Consider the following 17,423-nt stretch of genomic DNA (forward strand, 5'->3'; position numbering starts at 1 on the left):
TTTGTCTGTTTTTCAATTATCCCGACATATGAGCCTCCTCATCTCTTCCTAATCAGACTCTCCCTCCCACATCACTTCCTCTTAGTCTTGAAACTCTCATCAATTTCACATTTAGAGGGCCACACTTTCCATTATTGATCGTCAGCTTTAAGAATTGGCCAAAGCTAATCCACAGTAATGCTAATGAGACGAGCAGTGTAGTCGTATGAGTTCTTTGGGAAGGACAGGATTTGTAAATCACTTTAAAGAGGCTGATCTTACACAACCATAACTCAAGTCAGGGTCATACAGTACAAGTGCAAGTACATAATAACATAATTAGTTTTTATTTATTTAATTAAATCCATATTTTATACTGTACACAGGCAGTTCCCACTGATTGTGTTTTGTAAAAGCTGCAAATGCAAATCCTCTGTGTGCAAAGTACCCATTGGCAATCGGAGGGTCCCCCTGCCTAGTGCTCCAACGTAATGCTAAAGTCTTACACAGACTCAATACGATATATACTCATAATTTTAGTCTGAATATTTTGATTGCGGCCTGTTTGCACCAATGAAAGGAGGCCTTACAGAAACAACCAGGGTTTCAATGGTGCACATCAAAATAGTTCTGTATTCATATTTGTGAATAAATGTTTTGCATTTTGAATAATGAATACTGCACATAATAAGCTTTTAAAGGATATTTAAATTGCAAGTGACAAGTAATTTTAAAAGTTTTCCAGAACCCCCCATTAAAATTTTGCTGCTGAGGCTTTTGGAGGGTCACGCCAAAGGGGTCTTGGACCCCCTTAGGAACCTCTGTATTTCACACCTCCAAACTGCCTTACTGTGTTAAAATGTCTAAAAATGACTAAACCTATTATATATACTGTATTGCATGAGCAGGAGGTTGCCTCATGGTTTTGTGGAGTTTCAGACCGTCACCATCGTACCTAAAGGAAGCACAGTCATCAATGCTAACCACAGTAGCTGGAAGCCCATTGTCTCATATGGCCGAATGAAGATTTTAGCAAAAACTTAAATTAGATATTATTGGATTGGTTAATACATTCATGCATTTTACACCACTTATCTTACTCTAGGTCATAGTAATTTAATTAATTCTATCATTAGTGTTCCTTCATACTTTGATTTTTTGGCCAGTATGACTCTCACAAAGGTATTAAATGGTGTTTTATGTGGTGTTAAAAAGATTTTCTAACTTCTTGCAGATCCCCTCTATTATATTACTTATTACTGATTGTTTTACTTCCCTTTTCCCCAGTGTCTTAACAGACCGTTTAAATACAGGGGCAAAAAATACACAGTTTTCAAAATACCCCAAGTCTGTTTTGTCCATATGTACAGTCTTAAGCACAGAGCGCCATAAAGAAGGGCAGTGGCTCGGTTATTGATAGCGGGGCCTCGACAGGGCCATAGAGGCTGCAGAGGCCCCAGCACCTCCGCTCCCCTGCTGCCCTGTGCTGAAACAGCAGGCTTAGGTTACAGTTAGCCCCTGGCCCCTAAACCCCCTCCCCACAGTCAGTCTGCCCGGCCTGCCCCATCCCTCCTCTCTGGCCCCTGGTCTGTTATTGTTCCACTTTGCACAGTTCTGACCTTTAGGGCTGTAGAGGGGTTTCTTCGACCTGCACACACACACGCACACACATAACATGCATGTTTCATCAACACTGATAAGAGGAGGGAGGTGGGCTACATATGTAGCAACATGGGCAGAGATCCTCCCTCCTGTCAGATGCATATCATTAACAAATCAATTAGCACCTGCACCCTAGTTAAACGATCTATCTGGTTTGGTTTTGTTTCCAAATTAGATTTTCTGCTTGTTTTGCACGGTTCTTTTTCAGCATTTTCTGGATATTACATGGCTGTTCCTTCTCTTGGGTACCAGATATCACAGTGTTGAACAGATGTTTTAAATACTCTGAAATTCAAGATTTTACGATTTTGCTAAACATCTGACATTTTCTCCTCCATGACTGAAGTAAATTGACTGATTGCCATATACCTTCTTATAAAAATAATGTATACACATGTACACAGTATTCCAGAAGACTGATGTCCATTTGCTCTCTCTCCAGGCTGCTGAGTCACACCATGAAGGACCACCTGGTTCGCGTTGCTAATGAAGCTGAATTCATCCTGAGCCGACAGAGAGCTGAAGACATCCATAAACATGCAGAGTTTGAGGTAAGATACTGCACTTTTCTGGCAACCCATGCACAGACTATGAGAATAAAATGACCACTGACAGAATTTTTCTTAAACTAAATTGTGGTTAGATGTAGGAAAATATTAATATCTATCCAAAATCTACTGATTTTTACCGGTGTCAGTTTACATACTGTAGCACATTTTGAATGATGCAAATAGAAACAATATTCTGCAACTTAAAGCTGAAATCTGTAACTTTTCAAACTACTGCAAAGATGAGTGAGCACTAAATACTGCATTTGTGATGCTGTTCTATGATATTGCATGTTTCCACCCAGTGTACCTGCAACTTTCATTCCCATTAACTACCTTTCAATTCTTTAAAGGGTTCTTTCATCCCGTTTGTGTGTCCGCTGTGGTCTAAAGACCTGTAAAGATTAGGGAGAGTATTATGCTTACGCTGTTTTTATTTGTCATTTTAGCAAGCAACTATGCAACAAAGATCCTAATGTGTACAGACATGCACAGGTGTTGGTTCTTGTGCAGGATTGCACAAATGTTACAATAAGACCTGGTTTTCATCACTGGACCATCCGTCCTATGCCGTCTTCTGTAACTCCATCTTGATGTGTTGAAGCACAATGAACAAAAACAAACTGGTTTGCAGTTATAGATTTTTAAAAAATAATGTTCCTGTTCTTGTGAAAGTACTGCCCCCCGAGCAAGCCTTTTTGGGGAATAAAATAAGTTCCCCGAGACTTAATTTAGACCTTGGTATAAGCGCACTGAATTCCTCCAAAGTTTCTTAGTCTTTGGGGAAAGACGCAGCTCTTCTTGGTGGTATGCAGTGAAAATGTGAACTGCAGACCAGGTTATGAGTATTGCATTAAAACATTAAGTTGCATTAAGTTGGACAGTAATGTCATCGTCAGTCGTACGTGTGACATGACAAATCTGGTCACCATTTCTCAGTAGAAGAGTGTCTCAAATTTCTTTTGCCACAATCTACCATACAGATGCCTATAAATATATATTATTAAAGAAAAATGTCAGATTTCAGAAAAAATAAAGAGAGATTATAAAATCAAGCTAAGCTAAGGATTCCAGTCAAAACTTTTTTCTGTACCAAGAAAAATATGTTAACCAAGCATAATTTATCTGTCAAATTGCCTCCTGTGAGATTCACAGGAACTTTAGCCTCGGACAATAAAGTCCATTTGTAGCTTTAGGCCCATCGCACTAAGGCTGCTTTGATAGAAATGTTTAATAGTTTGATATTCCAGTCAGTGAGAGCGTCGAGGACCTGATCCAATGACTACTTAAAACTTGTCCATCAACTTTTAAGATCTGTCACAGCAAACCTAGAGGATAAATGTTTACCTTTCAAACTGCTAATGGTGAACACACACACAAAACACACATACACACTGAAGTAGTTTGAGGCTGGAGATCATGCTTGGCACATATCACTAACCAAACATTGTGTAGTGTTAATTTATCCCTGTGCCTCTGCGTCTAACTGCAGCCTTGCCCCTGAAACATAACTTCTCCCCCTCCTCTTTCTACCAGCTCACAGCACAAATGTTGCCATTCACATGTAGCTGCCGGGCCAACTCGATCCTGACCCATGGGCACCCTTCGCTGCCCCTTTCCCAGTCCAACTCAGCTAAACTCCCCCTCCTCTGCTTTCGAGATCTCACCAAAATCATTTCCTGTCCTGCTGAGATCCTGTCCATTATACTCCCGCTGGGGGTGTATTTTGCCAGTGACAGGAATATGGCATTCTCCCCTCTCTTCCATCCCTCCTTCCCTCCCTCCCTCATTTCTCAGGAACCTGCCAGCACTAAAAGCTGCAGACAGACCTGAGAGGTGCTGGCCTGAAGGGCTGACTGTGTATAAACCCGCCGCCTCCACCCCCCAAACCTCAGCCCCCACTTTGCAGTAAAAAGTTGATGCTTTTTTTAAGGTTCAAGGAAGGGTCTCTCTTAACAGTCGGGTGAAGTGAAATCCCTGAAGAATGTTGAAAGTCAATCAGAGGGGCGGGGGCACAACTCTTACACATCAAAGTTTTGTCTGTGATTGCTATGTTTTGCTCTCTTTCTTGGATAGACTGTGTTTCTGTGTAATTGGCATCCTGTTCTGGTGAACCCTTATTACTCACTCTGCTCCAAGTGTCAGTCATTCATACAGTATTATCTGACATGATCTGACCTTATCATCATCAACACAGACTGCTGGAGCATGATTTTGATCTGCTAGGGTTTTTATTCTACTGCATATCCACTTTATGAAAAAGCGTCCACTATTTATCCATGTACAGTATGTCTGGTAAGACAGCTGTGTTCATCTTATACGAGCAGCACGAGTAAAAATGGCTCGGAGTCTGTTGCTGACTGGCAAACAGACAGGCTTGGCAGCCAGTCTGCACACGACAGCCCCAAATGATCCTGCCCTGCCTTGGCCTCTCGCTGTGGCCGCAGGCCACACGCTCTTTGAGAAATCGAGAAGGGATAGGGACATGGTTACACAAACTCTCAGGTATTGGTCCCTGATTCCTAACCTGGCACACAGTAATTTGGCATTGCATGTAACAAACCAACTGTCCCAAGCTCTCCAGATCAAATCGATTGTTTTGCTTTTTTTTGTTGTTGAAGGTCCTATTTGTGTGTTTTTGAGTATTCTCTTTACTATTTCCTCTGGCTGAGCTTTCTGTACAAATGCAAGACCTTTAATATGTGTACTTTGTCTAGATAACAAGAGTTAGATGCAATACTGCCATATTTAACAGACAAAGTCAAGTCCTATTTTTACATAAGGTTTTTGTAAGAGTTCAATTATTTGTCAGATTACCAGCGTGCAGGAAAACATGACATGAATAGTCTTTGATGCATGTTGGGTAACAGAATGCAAATGACAACCAAGGATGAAGCTTCCACTGTTTTTTTGTTTTTTTTGTAGTTTAGTTGTTCCACTCTGCAACCTTATCCACCCTGCATACTGCAGTTATATCTGTCATATATAAAAGACATTAGCTATGTTTACATGGACCCTAATAATAAAACCCAAACAGAATAAAAATGCCTCATGTAACCACCTCAACCAGAAGAGACCGATCAGAAGGAATGTCCAATCAGTTGAGAGTGGAAGCGTTAATATTTGATGTAATGTGTAAGGAAAATATTAGCACCTGATAACCATATATGGGCTTAAGCTAAGAATTTCTCTCTGATTAGAATTAATATATTCTTTTAGTCTTGTGATACCAGGCAAATGGAGATCTCGTTGCCCACTGATGGTCTGGGGATTTCTAAATGCAAAATAGTTGCTTGAACAGCAGCGAGAACAAACCTACTCCACCTTACCAGAAATGAGGCTCTGCCCCTGATCTCCCCAGTAGCACACTCTAGTCGTGTAGTCTAGATTGTCCTCAGTTTCTATTGAGCAAAGCGGTTAGACATTGACTTGCAATGTTACGAGGCATGGCATGGGTCCATCTATAAAATTGTATTAACAGGCGAAACCTTTACATCTGTTGTATTTCCCGCTGATTAGTTGCTTCACAGTGGGCAGAACCACTGAGTGCATGTAAAAAAGTTATATTTTGATGAAATGCTTTGGGGCATGTTAACTTGCATATTATTGGATAACTTTATTTAGTATCCATGTAGACAGTTCAGATTGAATCTCCATTCATAATAATTTTAATTGTATTGTCTGTATAACCGCAACTGTTGTGGGTCTATATTAGTACGATACTGTGTGCGTGGTGTAATAAGGTCAGTGTTTATTCCATTTCCAAATGAAGCAGCACTGTCAGTTACATGATCTGTCACTCAGTCGGCTGCAGAAATACATCTAATGGAAAGCTATAACTTTCCATTAGTTGTATTTTTGTGTTGTTCATTTGAAACGTAACTCCACCTTTGCAATCTTCCAGCCGTCCTTAATCAGATACCCACCGCAGCTCGTCCCAAACTATGTTTCACAATTGAATTCCCCACTTAAATGCAGTTGCTCCTCAGTGACCTCTGAGAAGAAGTGAACCCCTGATAAGTCTTGCTCTGATATTGCTGTATTGATTTTTGCCTCCATACAAGCTCAGCTTGAGCCTGCTGGAGCCAACGGTTTCATTTTGCACTGCCACAATAAAAATAACAGGCCAATGAAACATCCCCCCTGAGGGTGGGGGTGGAGGGTTTTGAAATAATTTTCAGCTCTGTCCCAGTTTTTTTTTTTTTTTTTTAAAGTGTTGTTCCTCTGTATTGTGTTTCGGTGACACTATAGGTTGGGTTATTGTTTTGTAAGAAATAAACCTGAAAATAGCCGTCCAAAAATGACTCATTTAGGATGTCATTGTGTTACACTGGAAGTGAGGAGGTTTGCTAAGTAATGCAGCATCAATTGCCAGAACTTAATCTGCATCCTCCCTCACGACACTATTCTCAGTGTTCCTACACAGTATGACAACGTCTCAAGTTTGAGGTTAGTAAATTCCAGGTCTGGTAGAAGTGTGGAAGAAGAAAAGAGTGTATGGAAAAATATTTTTGTTTCCATGTATTTGCAGACTGCAAATACCTTGAGTCACTTCCTTCTTCCAAAGCTTGTAGGAGAACTAACAGTGGCTGTGAAACTCGCAAAACTAGGGCTAAACGATTTTGAAAAAATATCAAATTGCGATCATTTTGACTGATATTACAATTGCAATATGACTTTCAATATTAGAGGTAATGATCATTTTTACATAATTTTTCTTATTTCGATTGAAAAACGCATTGAAATAACTACTGTGTGAATCTGTACCAAGTTTTTTGACACATAATTGGCCTTTAAGAAAGCTGTATTGCGATCTCGATAAAATCTCGATTAATTGTGCAGCTCTAGGCAAAAAGCAAAAGGCTGTTTCTAGAGCCGGCAACATGGCAGCCTCCATGGAAGAAAACCCACACTCTCTGTTGACAAAAACCTCATTTGAAGGTAATAAAACAAACGATTCTTATTTCCATGTGATTATACACTAATGAAAACATACTTCTAAATATTATAGTCTGTTTATGCCATGTTCTGCCAGCGAACTCTCGTAAATATTACACACTGAGCCTTTAAGGTTGTCTGAAAATTTATAAGTATGATGTGGTTATTAGAAAAGTAAAGAGACTATTTTTTGCATAAGGAAACAATACCTTTATAGCTGCATTCATCATCGTTTCCATGGATGCAATAAATAAATAAGGCTGAGCAAATGCAGTGAAAATTAAATTATTAAACTCGCTCATATTAGTATTAGTGTATAGGTATCAGAAGATGATGCAATGATTGTCTTTATTTGTTTTAAATTTTTTAGTTTTATATTAATAGTTAGTTATAATTATTTTAAAAGTTTATTGTTTAATTGCACAAGCTTTTGAGTTTTTTGTATTGATATCAGAATTGGTTTTTGTTGCTAATATTGATATCTGCATAGATTCCAAAATCCAGTATTGGTCGGATTCTAGTTATTTATTCTATACATTAAGAGAAAATAATTCAAGTATAGATTAGTAACACCATTTAGTTTACTTCCTTTGACATAGGAGTATGGACTGAACAGCTTGACATCCCCGAATATAAAACCTGGTTGGCTAAGGATTCCAAATGGGGAAAAAAAAAACACCTGATAAACCTGACAATTATAAGGCCAAAAGCACTGTCATCAGAGTCGCTGCAGGTATCTTTTGGCCCAAACCACCATGAGACTAAGACTGAAACCCCACGCCAAGCTGTTTGTACTCAGATGTCAAACGTTGATGATGTAAAAAAAAAATCTGCCAAGAAGTCTGGAAATTTGAGTCTGGAAAAGTTTGGAATTTCCAACTGAAAAATGCGCAGGAACCCTGCATTCTGCATTTAAGAGCTTGTGTTGTAGTTAAACTGCAGCAGCGAATGCCAAGCAAGGCAGCAGAAAAAAGAGAATAATTCAATACATAAAAACAAATTTATGTTTGCTCCTTGTCAAGGTTCATATCCTTGTGAAGGCAGTGATAGAGGATTTAGATACCCGTCTGCCTCAGAGACATAACATATGCTTTCTCTCCCTGGCTGTCTCCCTCACACTCTCACTGGTTCTCTGTGGGACAGAATTGAGTTATCGTTGGCCCTGAGAGTAAGTTATTACAGTGAGCTTAGGGTGAAACAGATGAAGATAACTAGGGGGAAATCCAATTACCTTTTAGGGTTCTCTATCTAAAAGGATCCTTAATGTGAAGGAGATCTGCAGATCGGATGCTGCTGCCCAGCACAGCAAATGATAGGCTCTGATATCTTCCAGAGGAGCGGGACGGAGGGGCAGCCCAAGAGATAGAAAGGAGGGGAGAGAAATCGAACTCCTTCTTTTTATGGGGTTGTTCATTAGGGATGAAATGTGGCGGGCTCAGGGGCACAAGGGCAGATAAGAAGGTCCAGATAGGGAAGAGTGAGCAAGACCCAAGTCATTTCTATTCTTTCTTACGCTTCCCTTCTGCTCAATCTTTTTTTTATATACCCCCTTGATTCATCCTCGCCTGTTATATGGAGTAATTGAATTGACTGTCTGAGAGATCCCGTGAAAGCCAGACGATAGCAGCTAATTAGTGCCTGGCGTCATTGTCTTCCCTCTGCTGAGCTTGTAAAACGATCTGGTCCTTCTCCTCACGTTAATGACATTAACATTGAGCTGATGCTCATTATGTTCTATTATCATAGCGCCGGTCTCTGGAAACTTGTGCATCACAGAGTATCACAGAGAGTGCCTTGGCAAGGACGCACTGTAATAGCTTAAGTTAGGTCCAACGCTGATCTAACTTAAGCTATTACAGTACATCCCAATTTAAAGGGATAGATTGGATTATTTGAAGTGGAGTTGTTTGAGATACTTAGCGAGACTCAGTGTATTACCGAATGTCAGGTCGGCACGCCCCCAGTTTGCAGAAGCAGGGAGTGGCAAAACACAGAAGCTCAGCAATGTACTGCTGTGGACGAGTTCAGCAACAAAAGGTATTTTAGCCACCTAAAATAAGGCCCACCCCCCAAAAAAAATCACCATGAGTTTATGCGTGCACTATATTTAGAATAGCGTCATCACTTTACTTTGATGTTAGACAGCCCTTTCTGATGGGAAACCAATGTTACATGAGCAAAATATCACACTGTCAAAACCAAAACTTCATAGTTGAAATTAGTCATTTTAAGGTGTTAGTTGTTAGTTTACAGCTACCTTGATCGTTAGTACTTGTACGTTTGTGTTAATGTGTGACTTCTGTGTTTTAAAAGGTTAGCTTGGATTCACCAAAGTTACAAGATAACATGAACAAACTAACACATCAAGGTGTTGGTACTCTTCTCTGCTTGTTCTCACTGGGGTTGTGTCATCCACTATTTACTGTAGGTCATACACTGAATATGGACAAGCACCTCATACAACCCCATTTAAAAAATCTCAGCTATCCTTTAAAATATGACCAGCAAGCAGATAAGTTCTGCGACAGTTATTTTTTTATTATAAGAAACACAGCAATCTTCTGAACAAAGGTTACTCAAACACACACACACACACACACACACACACACACACAGGAAGAGCCAGAGAACCACAACTCCCAGAGGCTGTTTACACCACGTCGTTCGCAGCACTCAGACTGATAGCTGCCACCAACTGTAGCTTGCTGTCATGTAGTTGTCGCAGCTGTAATGTAGTATGTCATCAGGGCTGGATGCCCAGACACCTCATTATGGGCAAAACTGCTGTCAAGAGAATGAGAGAGAAAAAAAACAGCAACATGTCTATATTTGTGATGCTGTTGTTGCGCAACCATCAAGATGTTGGCACTTTTTCCAAAAGGCGAACTTTTCATACAGTGGTAAGAACAAAAAAAAAAAAACTCCAAGTCTGAACAGCAGTAGATCTCTTAAAGAGATAGTTTAGGATTTTTTTCAGGTCCAGAACTGATCTAATGTTAGCTGTTACAGTGCATCCTATTTAAAAGGGATAGTTCAGAGTTTTTGAAGTGAGGTTGTTTGAGCAACTTTTCAATAGTCAGTGTATTATCTACAGTAAATAGCGGTCAACGCAGCTTGAAGAAGCAGAGAGGAGTACCAGCACGGAAGCTAAACACGACAGCCAAAAGTATATTAGCCACCTAAAAAAAGTGATAAAAAGTGGTCATTTTAAGTGTGTGCTATATTTCCAATATTTTGGTTACTTTACCTTCTCATCATCATCCCTCGGCGAAATTAGTAGTTTTACCTTGCAAATCACATGGTTGTTGGTCTATTGCTGCCTCGGTTGACTAGTTTGTTTGTTTTACTGTGTGACTTTGATGTTTTAAAAGATGAGTTCAGAATCACCAAATTCACCCAATGACACCAACAAACAAACGGATCAAGGCAGTGGTGGTCCAGCAACTCCCATGTTCTGTGAGGTAATATTAGTGTTCTGGTCAGGAGTCCGGTTGAGTGAGAAAGAGTGATATTTGACTTATATATGTCAGCTTTTTCCTGTAGGAAAGGGCCGTCTGACATCAAAATAAAGAGGTGAAAATATTCTAAATATTTAAGAAAAACATGATTTCTTTTTTAGTGGATAGAATATATTTAGTCGCTGACCCTGTCCTCAGCAGTAAGTGCTCAGCTTGTGTGTTTGTACTCCTGCTGCTTCCTCAAACTGGTAGCATTTGTCTGCCATCCACTGTAGGTAATGCACTGTCTGTGCACAAGTATACTTAAAATAATCCCAACTATCCCTTTAATACATAATGCCACTGTTGTCACAATCGAAAACATCATATCATCTCTCTGCATGACTTCCTGTCCCTTCTTGGTAGATGCTTTTTTTTTTACTGTACAACATGGACTGAAGACACCAGGAGGTAGACTTGAAGAAGTAGGATATGGTAGATAGTTGGGGAACAGCAGTCTCAGTCCCACTGACTTGTCCGTATAATGAAGTCCCTTGGTACCTCCTCTGCAGCTGCCATCATTATGTGTGACCAGCTAACCCCAAAATATGACTCTCCTCCACAGTTTCCTTTGTCTCTTTAGTCAGTGGAAGAATATTATGTTTTGTTTTGTTTTTTCATTTTGGGCAGCTGAAGTTAAGCTCATGATTTTGAATAAAAGTCAGGATCATATTACAACAATTTTCTAGCTTATGCAGACCAGACTTGTGGTAGTGTGCTGTGTTGTTATGTGGCTTTTTTTCACAATTTATTTAGGAGAGAACTAAGTATGTTTGCTGCTTGAATTTCACATTGTTGATAGAAATTTATTTTCAAATGTAACCTGAGCTCAGTGCCACTACCCTGTATTCACGATGTCAGGCGACGGTCAATGTATTTTTCATCCGGTCGCGTCCTTCCTTCATTTGACTATTTTTCACCGCCAGACGACAGTTTAACACATATGATTTTTCACATGGCATGACCTTGAAGCTGAGCTGGAGTCATCGTAAAAAGATGGCAGCAAACGCAGACTGATGTGGCGAGAGGAGGATGCGGTTTTGCCGAGAAGAGAGGTTTCTGGGTAGAGGAGATGAAGAGGCTGCCAGTTGAGCATGGTGACCAGTCCATTAAAGATCAGGCACAGACAGTATGAAGGGAGGAGGAGGAGGAGGAAGAGGAGGAGAGGGATACTTTGATAAGTGTTGCGCCTGCGTTAACCTTGATGGCCGCTAGCACTGGGCCGGTGCCAGCAGCAGGGATCTGTTTCAACTGGATTAGATTATTTTTTTTCCTTCTGTGCTCCAAGAGAAGAAAAAAAAAAATCAATACTTGGGAGCACGGCATGACAGGGGCATCATTTCAGAATTGAAGTGGCTGTCAGGCATTGTCATTTGGTGACTTTTGTTCGCCATTGTACTTTTAAGCCCTCATTTTTCTCCCCCTCCTCTTCCTTTCACTCGTTTCTTCCCCAGCCCATTGTCTGAATTCCCCTGGTGACATTTTATGTTGCAATTTGAAAACTCGAGGGCAAGAGATCAAGTGCAAGAGAATCTCTTTGAAACCAATTGGTGGACTGGTTCAGCATCTACTTTTGTTTAGCGACCCCCATCCTCCTTTCTCATTTCATCCTCTTGTCTCCCCAGACCTCCATTGTGTTCCAGGAGGAATTTATTTGTAGTGTATTTGCATTCTCTGATACCAGACAAGGACAAGCCTGATGTCTCGCCTTCCTCTGGACAGTTTCTCTCTGCCCGTTTGTAAATGAAACCCTGTGGGAGTGCTTGTCGACGGATGTGAGAAATTGGAGATTCTCACAGAGCGATAGCCCAGCCTTGGAGAGTGTGTGTAGCCCTGATGTGCCACCAATGTCAAGACATTGCAAATCAAGCGCTTTAATAACATCTCTTCTGGTTTTGTTTCTTCCTCCTGTTCTCCGACAGAACCTTGAGACCCCTGGGTTTGTCATTCGGGTGTGTTGAAGGCTGCTGTGGCACAGCGGCACCACCACTAGACCTTTCTCTGTCACTCTAATTGATAAACATAGGGCTGATATCTTGTAATGAGCCTCCATTCTGCAGCCTATTATGCTGGTTAACCCTCTCAACCCAGCAAGGGAGAGGAGGAGGGGAGCCAAGGCATCATCTGACAACAACTACAGCATTTAGATAAGGCTGACATTGTTACAACACCAACCACTGTGAAACTCATCTCCTCATTTCCCCTGCTTATTATTTGTAGAATCAGTTTGCCAAAACACGAGCAGTGATAACCACAACAACAGCTTTTAGCAACTAATAGCTGATTTGTGGTTTATTCTCTGGTTGGAAAAGAGGTTCATTAATGTTATTATCTCTGCCAGGTGTAAGCTTGCGTGTGTGTGTGTGTGTGTGTGTGTGTGTGTGTGTGTGTGTGCACACACGTGCGTGCCTGCGCGTGCATGTGTGCATGATCAGTGGGGCTGGAACTGGTCCACAGCTGATCTTGTGTACTACTTGATCTAACAGCCTAATATTTTGTGCACATTCATGACTGTTTGTTGAAAGACATCTGTGATTCACAATTGCTGAAGATCCTTGAAAAACACTTTCACTTTCACACTCTGCACAAATGTCCAATTGGACTCAAGGATGCACTGATTAGATGGTGGTGGTCAAAGGTCAAGGTCATTGTGACCTCATGTCCGTCCCATTCTTGTGAACGTGATATCTCAAGAAAGCCTTGAGTGAATGTCTTCACACTTGGCACAAATGTCTACTTGGAATGTGAGCATCATTCACTCCTGAGAGAGATGATGCCGTTCGCATTGTCGGCTGATTAAAAACAGTCAGTGTGATGTATAAACTTGGTTTGCAACCACTTTGGAGACTGTTTCTTACTGTAACAGACTCCAGACAGCTAGATCTGGGTTATGTTCAACTGACTCCTCTCCTGTGTCTCGTCTCTCTTTTCATGTCCTTGCAGTTCGCATGCATGGTGCGTTCATTTTTAACTGGAAAGTCAGAATTTCTGAGTTGGAAATTTCAACAGTATGTTGGTTCTTAGCCTTGCTGTCTGTTATAGTGTAAAACATTCTCAAATTGTGGTAAATTGTTAATTTAATAACAAATAAGGTTAATAACTATGGATGTAAGTTATCCTGGCCATGACAAAGTATGGTCTCATACCTGTAAATGTACATTTATGGATATGGATATTGAATTTTTCTATTGTAATAAGGGTAACTGTGTCTATAATGCAGTGTCCTCCTGTGCACCATCTTCAAACAATCCAAACAATACCAGAACAAAATAGTACAGGACACCACGGATACAAACACAAATCCAATGTAAGATATGAATACAAAAGACATGACTATTGTGCATCATTTAGTCTGACTTTGTTGTGTTATGTTATAGTGTCTAGTTCTATTTAAAATAAAATATTTTAATAATCTGAATGAATTAACATGAACTAGTTCATTTCTAGGACTGTGACCTTAGGTCAGAATTCTTAATTGTGGACTTTGGACATGGACTGGATCATTTTAAACTCTGAACTGAGCTTTGAGTTTGCTCTTGTGAAGTGTGAACTTCCACGACACTGGTCCCATTCTTGTCAATGCGACATTTCAAGAACACCTCGAGGGAATGTCTTCAAACTTGGCACAAATGTCCACTTAGAATCAAGACTGAACTGATTAGATTTTGGTCTTCAAGTTTTACTGGAAATTCACATCCATCCCAGTCTCATGAATGCAAAAACTCAGGAATGCTTGGAGGGATTTTTTCAAATTTGGTTACTAGTTACTAACAAAAATATGTAATTAAATAACTGTTACTGATCAAAATGTTGTTGATTTACAAAGAAGTTGGATTCAAATGTTCTTTTCGGGTTGCCTGTCAGAGATCTGCACTTTACTGAGTGCAGTCTTCCAGTTAAAATGTGTTTCAAAGCTTTTTTTTCTGTATGTACCATTTTCTGCCATTATGTGATTTTAGAGATGATTATGTTCTTTCCACTCCCAAGCCACTTCCTTAGCAGCCCATTTCCTCCCCAAAACTCCCAACACACATCCATAGTTATTTATTTGAACTGTTGATGAATTGTGGGAGACACGACTCAGTGTAATTGACTCGATTAATGCCAGCCATTATCATTTCGTCTTCACCAAGCTGTCTCCTCCGGCAGAGCAGGCTCTCGCGCTGGCCCGACCCTGTCAGCCAGGCCATGTAATGGAAGGTGCTGCCCATGATTACAGTGTCGCAAGTCATAACGGTCTCACTGCCAGCAAGTTGTGCCCTGGTGGCTGTCTGGGTAGGAAGCTAACAGAGCCATAGTCTGCTATTCCTTTTCTTCAGCTGCTCTCTTTTAACTCAGTGAATGGAAGCGCTTGTCTCTGGGCATGTCTTATTTATTGTTGTTTTCTTGTCAAAATATGCACACAGCCTGCTGCAGTCACTCCAAAAGAGGCATGTTTCTAATTGCAAATGGGAACAGATACTTTTAATTTACTTCTGATGCTTTCTTAAACATTCCTTGAAAGAAAAGAAAGAGCAGTTTGTTTTAAAATACCCCAAATGCTCCTATTTAGTTTCTGCCCTTTATTCTGTTTGTGGACATGGATAGAAGTGAATAGAGGACACTGCCAGCTGGGAGATTTAGTTATTCGCTTTAACCCTCATAATAACATAACATAATAAGTCCTTCATAATACCCCGGCATGTTCTCTGACTTCACATCAACGGAATGACCCCCGGAATTAACAGTGACTTGTCTTTTCCACTTACAAGCAAACCCAACTTTGGGTTTTAATGGCTCTACTTATGTGTTCAGCTTTTTTGGTTGTTATTTTAGGGGTGAGACTGTGTTTTTGGCCTTTTCTGCTGCAGTCGACTTTGGCTTCAGATATGAGGAAAGCCCATTACAGCATGGAGGGTTTGGGTGTTTGGGCAGGCTCAACACACAGGTGATGAAGTGTTTGTTTATGGTTATGAGTTTGAACCCAGCACTGTTGATTAGTACTGCAGACTTTGCTGTGTCTCAGACAGAGGCAGATGGAAATTGACTTTTTATAGGTGTGCTACTTACATCACTTTAAAAAGATGGACGGAAATCCACATGAGCATTTTTTTTTTTTTTTTGCTAGAATGGATAATTTCTGTAATCATGTAAAAAATGTTTTGGAAAGTGTTTCTCTGTTGTTCCAGATTAACATATTGTTGTTTAAAGGATCAGTATGTAGGTTTTAGTGGCATCTAGCAGTTGGCAGAAATGTTGATGGACAGGGTTGTAAAAATTCTGTCATTTATTATTACGTGTCATTTTAATTGTCATTATTTAATGCTAATGAGACATAACCTATTTATTGGTCCAGTGTGTAAGATTAATGGTGATTTATGTGGCAGAAATGGAATATAATACTCATAAGTATGTTTTCATTCATGTAAAATCACTTGAAAATAAGAATAGTTGTGCTTTCATTGCCTCAGAATTGCACTGCCATGATTCTGCAGTGGCCCAGATTGGACAAACCAAACTCTGGCTCTAGATACGACTCTTAAGATAATATGTGGAGTTTCACGTTTACACACTTGGAAGTGGAGGGTGAAGTGAGATGTTTGCACTCTGCAAGCTCACCTCCCTTCGTGGATTAAAAAACTTTTTACTTGAGATATATGAGGCTATTTCTCAATAATTTGGCGAAAGATTTTCCTTTCTGTCTTTTATGCGGCTTACCCCTTGCTACTGACACAACCACTGTCTATGGTAGAAATGCCCTCAATATTTTAATATGCCAAAATGACAGGCCTTTAGATTTTTCCATTATTGTTAAAAAAAAAAAAGCCAGTGATGAAAGATATTCACTGAATGCAACTTCTGGCATTGAGCTTGCATATTGCAAACACCTTGTCTCAAGCATGTGAGAGAACCTATGGTGGCTGTGAAATTTGAATATTATATTACATTTCTGCCATATTCTGCCAATAAATCCCCATAAATCTTACACAATCTACCTTTAAAGTATAACACATTGTCTTATGCAATAATTTGAGTTGTATCACTTTGAACACCATACTCTCAGTCCCTTCCTTTGGTCCAGCTATTTGCTTGTTCCAATCTCTGCTAGCCTTCAGTGCCACTGATCAAGATTAATGGACATGCAACACACACACAGCAAAGCAAAGCATTCTGTGGCTGAGAATTTGAAACACTCACTCAGAAATTCCTTTTCCGTACTCCCTTTATTTTGCTGTTTCCCAGGTCATTGTGCTGGAAGGTCAAGGCCCACTTTAATGCCACACAAAGAGACACAGATTGATAATTAAAGCCTAGAGGCCAGCAAAAAAGCCCCTCTAATGTGATTTATACCTATGGATTTTCTGTCAGATATGAAATGTTGTCGTTCAAATTGAAGAGGAGGACCCATTATGAAGCGCTTTACTGGTAACTTTGGAAAAGCAGGTTGCATTTGTTCAGCTGTGCATCTGAGTTAATACTTACTGTATGACTGGTGTACCAATGGGTTAGTTTAAGGTTAATTTGATAAAGAGAGTCATATACAACCGAGGCAGCATTAATAATTGAATGAGCTTTTGTTCTTAATACCACAGCCATTTGCTTTAGCTGCTGTCCTTGCAGAGGAAAATATAAATGCACCATTGCAAGGCTGATGGATCTGTGTAGCTCTCTGTACTAAACATAGCACGTGTTTTTTTTTCTCCCCCCATTCCTTATTTTCACCTTCAATAAGATTTTAACTTTGAAACAACTCTTTAAAGTAAGCTGTGAGTTCGCAATTGAAATTGATTCTGAAACAGAGATTGGAAATCAAAACACT

The 17,423-nt window shown here is 40.1% G+C and overlaps 1 protein-coding gene across 2 annotated transcripts in view; it reads left to right on the plus strand.

Moving 5' to 3' along the window:
* lrba (LPS-responsive vesicle trafficking, beach and anchor containing) overlaps nucleotides 1-17,423 on the plus strand; it is a 272,740-nt gene that overhangs the window by 116,316 nt on the left and 139,001 nt on the right. For both annotated transcript variants that reach the window (XM_084715125.1, XM_084715126.1), the window contains exon 35: nucleotides 2,084-2,192. In XM_084715125.1, the coding sequence (XP_084571251.1) occupies nucleotides 2,084-2,192 (109 nt within the window). The remainder of the gene's footprint in view (nucleotides 1-2,083; nucleotides 2,193-17,423) is intronic.

Source organism: Lutjanus erythropterus, chromosome 3 (assembly GCF_056507025.1).
Source record: "Lutjanus erythropterus isolate fLutEry1 chromosome 3, fLutEry1.hap2, whole genome shotgun sequence".
NCBI lineage: Eukaryota > Metazoa > Chordata > Actinopteri > Lutjaniformes > Lutjanidae > Lutjanus > Lutjanus erythropterus.